Raw genomic sequence first — 10120 nt, 5'->3', positions numbered from 1 at the left:
ACCTAGGCTGGCAGCTTGGACCCAATGACTTTGAGTCCTCTCTTTTTCACAGCTCCCAAACACCCGTCCTCTCGGGAACCCCTCTCCATGCAGAAGCTGGTTGGCAATCCCTCAGCTCGGTCTCTTCCCCCATTGCGTATTTCATCCTCTCTAAAGATGCCTTTTTTCTCACAATGGCCTCTTTGATGTGTCAATCAAGCAGGTGGGGCTTCTCAAGTGGCTGTTCCTCTGGACCCGGGCCATACATTTATCTCAGACTTCCAATAAAGCAGTTCTGAGGAGCAGTGGCCTCTGGGCTCCCACAGGCTGGAACTGCCAAACAAGACCTCTCATCCTCCTCCCGGGCAATGTCCCCATTCTGTCCTAGCTTCCTCTCCTAACTGAGAGAATGATGGATTTCCCTCCCTTTTCTTCCTGACAGTTTCCCAGTGCAGCGCCTCACTGTGACCACTCGGCGGTGGCCAGAGCAGCCAACGGCCGGCCTGAGAGTCTGGGCTGTCTTCCCTTGATTCTGGAGCGAGGGTTTCAATGTTTTGGGACACCTTGTGGTCTGGTTCCCACTCTCACCACCCTGCTGGCCCAGACCTGTTATCCCAGCACTAGAGAGGCACAGGGAGAAGGATAGCAAGTTCAAGGTCAGCCTGTGAGTGAATCTGGAGACTTCTCACCTCCATATTAAAGTTTTTCTTTTAATGATTGTATTAGCCACAGCATTTAATAGCATCACTGTGGAGGCCACCGTGGTCTGCCCGGTGGATTCTATCTCAGAACACACACGTAAAACCCAAACAAGATTTAGTGTTCCTGTATTAGTGTCTGTCAGAGTGAACGCAGAGGCCAGCATAGGGTGCCAGACCCCTCCCTTGAAGCTGTACTCACACTCATTTGTATGTCACCCAACATGGCTACTGCGGTCCAAACTCAGATCCTGCCACCAAACCATCTCAGCAGCCCAGGTAGCTATGGTTTTAACTGGCACATAAGTGTGTACACGTGAGAACAGTGATGTTTGTAAACAGGATATGTGAACCAGCCAAGCTAATCCACACATTCGCTGCCGCTACTACTAACCCTTTCTGGCGGTGTCAATATTTGAATATTTAAGTTTTTTTACTTTATGTATATTTTAGTGTTATGCCTGCATGTCTGTGTGCAGGTGTGGGGATCCCCTGGAACTGGCGTTACACAGTTGTGAGCTGAGCTGCCACGTGGGTACTGGGAATTAAGCCGGAGTCCACTGGAAAAGCAGCCTGTGTTCTGAACCACTGAGCCACCTCTCCAGCCCCTGAACACTGGAATATTTCTTCAAATGTTTACTAAATGAATGGGGCAGTAAAACAAGTGTGGACGTCAAAGGACAGCTGTCAGAAGCTGACAAGCTGGTTCTCTCCTGGCACCAAGTGAACCTGAGGTGAACAGAGCCATGGGCTTGGTGATGAACTACCCAGTCATCTCACTGGCCTCTTGTTATTGATCTCTGTCTTTCGTCCACCCTCAAGAGAGCTCACAAGTCTGCCCTGTCCAACTTCACTACCTGCCCCCTAGGGTTTTTTTTGTTTGTTTTTCGAGACAGGGTTTCTCTGTGTAGTCCTGGCTGTCTTGGAACTCACTCTGTAGACCAGACTGGCCTCGAACTCAGAAATCCGCCTGCCTCTGCCTCCCAAGTGCTGGGATTAAAGGTGTGTGCTACCACTGCCTGGCTTGGGTTTTGTTTTTGAAAGTGTTTCTCTGTGCAGATCTGGCTATCCTGGAACTCCTATTCCAGACATGTCCTGACCAGGCTGGATCAAAAGGCATTCACCACCACTTACCTAGGTTTGGGTTTTCTTTTTTTCTTTTTTAAATAATTCATTTTTTCTCAAATCTTAATTCATCCAAACGGGTTCTAAACACAGAAAGGCAGGACATGGGGAAGGGAATGACAATGGTGTCTGGGTTTTCAGGGGGAAGGTTTGGGTTTTCTAACCAAGGTGCTTGAGGCCAAATTTAGCATTGGTTTGGACAGGATCTCAGCCAGGTCACAAACCCACCATGTTTGAACTTTTTTTTTTTTTTTTTTTTGGTTTTTCGAGACAGGGTTTCTCTGTGTAGTCCTGGCTGTCCTGGAACTCACTCTGTAGACCAGGCTGGCCTCGAACTCAGAAATCCACCTGCCTCTGCCTCCCAAGTGCTGGGATTAAAGGCGTGCGCCACCACCGCCCGGCATGTTTGAACTTTTAAATCTGCCTCTATCCCTCGTGATAACAGGCAGGAGCCAATGTATTCAGAGCACTTACCCCTGAACCCCTAGAAATGTCTAGCAAGGGACAACAATCATTACCAAGAACAGCAGACTGCTTCACAACCTTGAAGCTTCTCCCCAGCTGTGGGCATGATCTTCCATTTTCTAAGCATCTGATGGCACACACCTATAATCCCAGCATAGGTAAGGCTGAGACGTTAAAAGTTTGGGGGTGATCTAAAATACCATCGTTTTGTTTTGCAGTTTTATTGAAGTCTCACCATGTGGACATACTCACAGACCCCACCTGCCCTGACCTCCCTAGTGCTGAGACTCCAGGTGTGTACCTTCACACCTTGTCGAGATCCCATTTTGTGTTGTTCTTACCTGGGGGGTGGGGGGAGGAAAGACAAACTTCTTGTAAACACAGAAGTTAAAGCAGGATCTGTTTGCTGTCTCAAACTCACAGCTAATTTAGACGAGGTTTGCAGAGCCAAAATTGAAAAATAGTGGCATTTTGTAACAGAAACATCAACTGTGAGTTAATACCTTTTGGCAGCCTACGGCCAGAAGCTGCAGACAAGTTCCCTGAAGAACCCAGGTTAAATGATGCCAAGGTAGATGAACTTCGCATAAACTGTCGTGTTTGAAGGGAAGCCAAGGCTGCACAAATTACTGCTGTTGGCCAACAGGAAGCTCCTAAGGCTTGGTATTCAGGTTCCAAAGCCCAGGGCTTAAAATTCAACTGCGCACTTAAAGACTCACCCACTGCCACCTAGTGGTCCAAACAGCCATGGGCTACAGGACTGGGGGTGACCTACTGAGACCCATCATAGGTTTAGAATGCTGGCCTTGTCCCTACAGACCCCAATCTGTAGAGACACAGTTCTTCAATCTATATAGGGTTCTTTGCCAACCACTCCCATACAGCCCTAACCTTGGCGGGCAAATGACTGACCTGCAGGTAAAGGACGGCCCCCATGCCCATTTAACCACCCTAGTTGACACCACTAAGGCCCTAGAAGACCTGCCACTCATTTTTTCCCAAAGTGCAGGCTAAGGACTCTTCAGCTTTCATTGCAATCCCAGAAATACATCAATCCAGCCTACGAACCTGAGTAGAACTGAGTTGTTAGTGCCAAGGTTTGAATCCCAGGCCCCTGTCAGCTCCTACTCTAGTACAGGCCACGTGAAAGAGAGAGAGGATCAAAAGTTCAAAGCTGCCCTGAAGCTCCTTCCTGTTCGTGGGACCTCCCTCTCTCCATAACACAGCACCCAGCATGGCCGATCTGAGGTGGATGCCCCAAACCCTGACTGCTGAGGTCCAGCCCTGCACTGAACCCCCTCTGCAGGGAGGGAAGCGCTAACCCAGCAAGGCCAAGAACAGGATCACCCAGGACACTCCCAACCCAAGTAAGTTCCACTCCATTCACACACTGACCCTCGAACCAGCGCCCCCTGTAGGCTACACAACACGAGTGGACATGTTTTTCTTTAAAGTTTATTTAATACAACATAATCTCCGACTTCACTGAGGTGGCTGACCACGTCCACGACCGAAGCCGCCTCTCTGCAAGACAAAGAAAGCACAGGAGCATTAGCAGCGGCCCCGCTTGCTTGGAGGATTTCTAGCTCTGAGGCCTCCTTATAGGAAACACCCCCAAAAGTAAACAGCAGGAGACCATCCCACCCCAGCCCCCCCCCCCCCCAAGAGGGGTATTTGAGTCTTGAGCCTGTCTCCCATGGCAGCGTAATGTTGTAAGAGCTAAGACAGCTCCAGCCCTGGTACCCAGGCCAGGAGCCTCTCCCTCAGATGAGATCTGAGGGCATGGAGTGGTCCGTGAGGCTCTGCCACAGGGCTCCACGAGACTGCAGCCCCCATGGCAAGCAGGCGATGTGGATTAGCTGGCCTACATGTGCCTTTACAGTGGCAACTGTCTCCATTTCATAGAGAAACAAGGAGCAAATCTGATGTTCTATTCTGGGGCCCACAGAATCGCCAGTGTTCAGTTCCAACATCATGAAATAAACTCAGAGGCTGGGCCCTAGCCATCAGTTAGTATGAGCCTGCCACAGACAGACACAAGCTCTGCAAATACATGTGCTCACACTGTTCCACTGCAGGACTGACCCCAACATGGTAGAAAGGAGTCATCACACACACAGAACCCACCAACCCAGGCCAGGCCCCAGTAACCCCAAGGACAGACAGGAGACACTCACAAACTGGAATTCAGTTGCCGAGCCAGCCCCAGCCTCAGCCTTCTTGTCAGCTCCAGCTGGAAAGAGATGAGAGTCAGAGACAGCAAGGAAGGCGACAACTCCAAACCAAGCACCCGGGAGTGGGAGACACGGCCTGCCTCTGCCTGCCCACTCAGATCCCATCATCTTCCAAGCTCCCTAACTGTGCCGCCAGGTGGCAGAGGCCAACTCGCTAACCATCCCCTCCTCCAGGAAAGCTGCTCTGACCACCAAGAACCAAACTGTACAAGAGGCTTGGCCCAGGGGAGAATAAAAAGCAAGGCAGACCAGATGTCAGAGTGAAGGAAAAGGGGCGAGGGCTGTAGAGGTGTGTAAAGCATCTGGTTTAGGTTACATGTTAAAACACTTTAGGGCAATGCTAATTCGTCTTAGCAGCCAAGTGACACGTCTCTACTAAATGTTGGTTTACACTCAAACTCAGTGCGTATGGGCTGGGTGAGCCAGGGCCAACAGAACGCTGCCTCACCAAGTGTTACAATCAGAGACTACACTGTCCCCTTCCCATCACGGGCTGGTGCTGTCTCACTTCCTATCCCTCACCTAGGTCTGTTCTCCAGCGTGCCGACTAACCTATGCTCATCCTCACAGGTCTCACCCTCTGCGTGAGAATCCCTCAGCCAGGACTGAGGAGGTGGTCAGGCCATGCTCACGGTAAGGAAGAGCTTGGCCCACACCCCATACTTCCCCGCATTTCTCTCGAGAACCCAGCTGGCTCTTCTAGGTGTTTGTTCAATCCTCACTTCTGTGAACCTGCCTCTGACCCGCCTGCAGCACCTTCCGAGGTGACTTAACGTGAGTGCAGTGACAAGGGCGCAGTGACAAGGGCACCGTGACGTTCTCAGCCCCCCCCACCCCCCAGGTGCCCAGTACACAGGTTCAAGGCAAGCAATCTCTCTCAAAAAACTAGATTCCTCGGGGACAACAGAGCACAGGCTCCTGCTCTCACAAGGGATGTCGGTTCAGCTCTACCGACAGCTGTGTTCCACTCCAGCACAGTCCGTCCTCCAACTCCCACAAGGACCTTTCCTGGCCGCCTTGGCCACAAGGACTGCACTCCACAGAGGACTGGCTTAGAATCTGAGTTCAACCCCAGGCAGAAGAGATACTCACGGGGCACAGCGCTCCTTCTGTACGTGTCTCTGTCTGCCTCTCCTCTTGTGAATCTTGCAGGCCGCTCACCCTCTGGACCTAAAGAAACCAAATTATATTGTGAGTGCAGGGCAGCAAATGACAAAAGAGCAGGGAAAATCGCAGTGCAGTGTGCTTCCAGCTCTCTGGGAGCCAGACTGTAAAGGAGTTATCAGTCCTTCAGACCCAGAGCAGTGTATGAACTTTGATGTAACCACGGGAACTTGTCACTACCAGTATTTTGATTCCTCACATCTTGAGTATAACAGGCTGGGTGGTGGTGGTCCATGCCTTTAGTCCATACACTCAGGAGGCAAAGACAAGGCAGATCTATTGAGTCTGAGGTTAGCCTGGTCTATAGAGTTCCAGGACAGCCAGGGCTACCCAGAGAAACCCTGTCTCAAACAAAACAAAACAAAAACAAAGAAAAAGGGAAAGAAACTGAAACCAAGCAGCCAGTGACAGTTCAGTCCATAAAAGGTGCTATGAAATGCTGGAAACCTGAACCTGACCCCAGATGTCACAGGAGACCCAACTTTCAAAGTTGTCCCCGAACCTCCACAAGCCTTCCAGCTTCCCCTGGTCTCTTACACACGTCGAAGGACTTACTTATTTAGCACATATTCGCTTTTAAAACTTTTTTTGAGACAAGGTCTTGTTCTGTAGTCCTAGCCTCCCTCTGCTTCAGGAGTGCTGGGATTAACATTACCTGGAAGGCTGGGTGCAGTGGCACTCAGGAAGGATAGGCAGGTGGATCTGTGAGTTCAAGGCCAGCCTGGTCTACATGTTAAGTTCAAGGACAGCCAGAGAAACCCTGCCTGCCTCAAAACGCCAAAGTTATTGCCACAAACTTGACTTTTATTTGACTGATTTTACGTGGCTCACAAAATCTCACTGTGCAGCCCTGGCTGTCCTGGAATTCGACAACCATCTCACAAGTGCTGGGATCAAAGGCATGCACCACCACAGGCTCCTTAACCTGGTTTCCCCCAAGGGGTTCTGAATGTTCAGCAGAGATAGACCCCCTAAATGCTAGAATCCCTTAGGTGGTTCTGCACAAGTCTCTCTCCTGTGTTCAGGAATCTCTTCACCCTATCACCTCAGCCTGCAGCTCCTACAGAAGTCCAATGGACTGTGAGCCAGAAATGCTCTCAGGAGCCTGGGAAGTTCCAGACCCCGGACACAGAAGCACATGCTCTCAGGCCGTGCTCATACACAGCTGGCTTCTCTCTCTCCTACTCATTTCTGTTCCCTTTGTCAAATAAACACACAAAACTCTCACACATGGTGAACAGCTCTGCTCTGAGCTCAGCACCTCTCTCTGCTCAACAGTGCTCGGCCACACCACATGGGGGGGGGAGGCCGTAGCCAAACTTTTCAAGCTTAACATCACCTCACCAGATTATAGGACTATAGTCCTGCACTCTGACACCACTGTGCCATTAAGAACATTTCTGAGCTGGAAGTGGTGGCAGGCACCTGTAATGACCAGCACTCAGGCTGAGGCAGGAGGATCAGAAGTTGTTCAAGGCACCCAGCAATGTAAGGAGCTCGAGGTCCATCTGGGTATCATGAGACCTTATCTCAAAAACCCACAACCAATACTCCCCAAAAAGCCGTCTCTGAGGAGGCTCTTGGGGCATTCAGAATCCATACCTTTGGGCCGAGGCCTGCCAGTCTCGGGGCGGCTGCGGCGCAGGGTGGCGGGCACGATCTCCGGAGGTAGGTGCAGGTAATCCCGGAGATACTGGATGCCCTCATTCGTGAGGTACCAGTAGAAATGTCTCCAAGCAAACTGCTCCTTGACGTAGCCTCGAGACTTCAGAGACTGCAGGACAGAGAGGGACAGACAGTTCAGTCAGCAGCCAGCCTCTCAGGCGAGGCAAACCCCTCCCCATCTGCATCCTGCTCCATACCTGCATGGCCTTCATTACGTGAAGGTTGGGCACATTCTTGTCTGCCAGCTCGGGGTGCTTGGGCATGTGGACATCTTTTTTGGCGACCATCACGCCTTCCTTAAAAAGGAGTTCGTAGATGGCAATCCGGTTCTTCTTAGGCATCAACATCTGCAGGAAAAAGACGTGACCGAGAAAGGAACTTTCATCAGCATGGTGGCCAGGATCAAAGTTCCCAATCACCAATGTCACAGCGGGAAAACTCAAGAGAGACGAGAAAGGGACCTTCCAACAGTTTGGAAGACGTTAAAGCAAGAGGGTCACAAAAGGCACACAGTTGCTGTCACGGCTCATAGCCAACTGTCTAGGGCTGGGTAGACACAGACTGTCAACCATACTTGGGGGTGCCATCAGAACCAGAGGTCGTACCTAGGGCAAAATCAAGGGGGTTCTTCCTTAAGGGAGAACCCAGGGAGGAGCCAGAGAAAGGGCTCCACTTCCTGCGAGGAGGGGGGTCAATAAATCAAAGAACCCAGTGCTCCCCTGAAACTCCTCCCCGAAGTTAACGCTTAGATCCTGGACGCGGGCACACAAGGGTGAAGGGGTCCGCCGCGAAAGGCTCGCACCCAGACGGGCACCGAACCCCCGGCCAGGGCGCTTCCCGCCACACGTGGCCTTCCAACGCCACTCCTCCATCCGCCGCCATCGGGACGCGGGTCCTCGGTCCCAGAGCCGCGTCCCCACCCCCGAAAGCCCTCTGACAACGGCGAGGCGAGCTGCAGGGAGGACGAGAACGGCCTCCGCCTCCCCACCCCGAGGACGCAGGCCAGGCACGGCGGCGCCACGGCCCGGATGGCGGCCGATGGAACCCGGACGCCGGAGGAACTCACCGCGGCGGCTGCAGGATCCGAGGCGGAGGCTGGAAAGGAAGGGACGTGCGCGGCGCGGCGTCTCTTCCGGGCTGCGCGGCCCCGCCTCCCCCGCAGGACCCCGCGCGCCACCTGGGGTGGCCTCGGCAGTGCCTGAGGAGAGTGCCAGAGCGCATGTGCGAGTCGGCGCCCTGCTCCCCCCACACACACACACACACACACCCCGCCCCCACGCGGAGGATAGGAGCCTGTGCGCAGTATCCGGAACTGGAGTGCGAGCAGTCGGTGCGGGGAGCGTTTCCGCATCGCCTGGTGGGGATGGAGGCGGAAGGGCTGAGTTCAAGGGATAGTCTAGCCGGGCAGTGGTGGCGCACGCCTTTAATCCCAGCACTTGGGAGGCAGAGGCAGGAGGAGTTCTGAGTTCGAGGCCAGCCTGGTCTACAGAGTGAGTTCCAGGACAGCCGGGCTACACAGAGAAACCCTGTCTCGAAAAACCAAAAGAAAGAAAAAGAAAAACCAAAATAAATAAATAAATAATAAATTTAAGCCAGACATGGTGACACACACCTTTAACCCCAGCATTCAGAAGCATATGTCTTGTGGATTTCTGAGTTTTCAGGCTAGCATGGTCTACAGAGCAAGTTCCAGGATAGCCAGGGACACACAGAGAAACCCTGTCTCGAAAAACCAATAAGAAAAGAAATGTTACTCATCAGGCGGCGGGGGCAGCGTACAGGCAAGACACACCCAAGTAAGACCCTCCCCCCAAAAAAATAGTAGTAATAATAATAAATTTAAAAGGCAGGGCGTGATGATAATAAATTTAAAAGACAGAGGCAGAGGCAAGTAGATCTCTGTGAGTTTAATCCCAGCTTGTTGTAAACATCGAGTTCCAGGCCAGCTAGAGGTACACAGTCTCAAAACAAAACCAACCATGCCAGCCGGGCGGTTGTGGCGAATGCCTTTAATTTCAGCACTTAGGAGGCAGAGGCAGGCAGATTTCTGAGTTCGAGGCCAGCCTGGTCTACAGAGTGAGTTCCAGGACAGCCAGGGCTACACAGAGAAACCCTGTCTCGAAAAAAACAAAAACAAAACAAAACAAAAAAAAATGCCCAAAGAAATGCAGCTCACGTTGTTGATTTTAATCTATATTTCTCCTTTACCTATCTGACTGAACGTTTTATTTATTGTGTTTGTTTGTTTATTTGGAGACAAGGATTCACTCCTGCCTCTGCCTCACAAATGCTGGGGTTGCAGGCATGCAACAGCATTGCCTCGGTAAAGCCGCATGCAAGAAGCCTTGGGTTTGATCTCCAGCAACAAATTAAATGAGCATGGTGGCAGTGCTCTCGGGTGGGGAGGACTGCTCTGGAAAATACTCCTTATAGACAGTTTGGCTTTCTCCTTTGTGTTGAAGTTTATTGTCTGTCAATCAGCACAGAAGACAAACTGGACGCCAAGGGGAGTAACTTTTCTCCCTCCCCGCAAGCTGCTTTAACTTCTGTCTTTCCACCCACAGCAGGTCTACAGATATCTGGTGGGAGACTGAGATGGGATGCCACAGTCTGGTCCAACTCTGTAACCTGAGCTGCTCTCAGTCTTGAGATCTCCCAGCTACAGCCTCAAGTGCTGAGAAACCAGGTGCGGCAGTAGCCACGTAAGCATCTAAAATAAGGTAGCTTCTGAAAGGCCCTTCCTTTTTTTTTTTTTTTTTTTAAGACAGAGTCTGTGACTGGCCTGGAACT

The 10120-nt window shown here is 51.6% G+C and overlaps 1 protein-coding gene across 1 annotated transcript; it reads right to left on the bottom strand.

Moving 5' to 3' along the window:
* Positions 1-3706: 3706 nt before the first annotated feature.
* On the bottom strand, positions 3707-8481 carry Rps10 (ribosomal protein S10). Its single transcript, XM_028777026.1, has 6 exons — positions 8397-8481; positions 7528-7677; positions 7268-7439; positions 5594-5671; positions 4445-4500; positions 3707-3791 (listed from the first exon to the last, which is right to left on the bottom strand). The coding sequence occupies exons 2-6, from the start codon at positions 7675-7677 to the stop codon at positions 3750-3752; spliced, it is 498 nt and encodes a 165-aa protein (XP_028632859.1). The 5' UTR covers positions 8397-8481; the 3' UTR covers positions 3707-3749.
* Positions 8482-10120: the final 1639 nt, after the last annotated feature.

The sequence above is a fragment of the Grammomys surdaster genome, unplaced genomic scaffold (assembly GCF_004785775.1).
Source record: "Grammomys surdaster isolate TR1022 unplaced genomic scaffold, NIH_TR_1.0 277, whole genome shotgun sequence".
NCBI lineage: Eukaryota > Metazoa > Chordata > Mammalia > Rodentia > Muridae > Grammomys > Grammomys surdaster.
The sequence above is the reverse complement of the archived record's forward strand: the minus strand, read 5'-3'. Positions and strand labels throughout refer to the sequence as shown.

Excerpts from the sequence above, each read along its gene's own strand:
- Rps10 (XM_028777026.1), bottom strand. The coding sequence starts at position 7,677 with ATGTTGATGCCTAAGAAGAACCGGATTGCCATCTACGAACTCCTTTTT. Across the intron at positions 5,672-7,267 it reads TGGCAGGCCTCGGCCCAAAG|GTCCAGAGGGTGAGCGGCCT; the intron begins GTATGGATTCTG and ends TGGTTTCTTTAG. Across the intron at positions 3,792-4,444 it reads CGGCAACTGAATTCCAGTTT|AGAGGCGGCTTCGGTCGTGG; the intron begins GTGAGTGTCTCC and ends TTTGTCTTGCAG.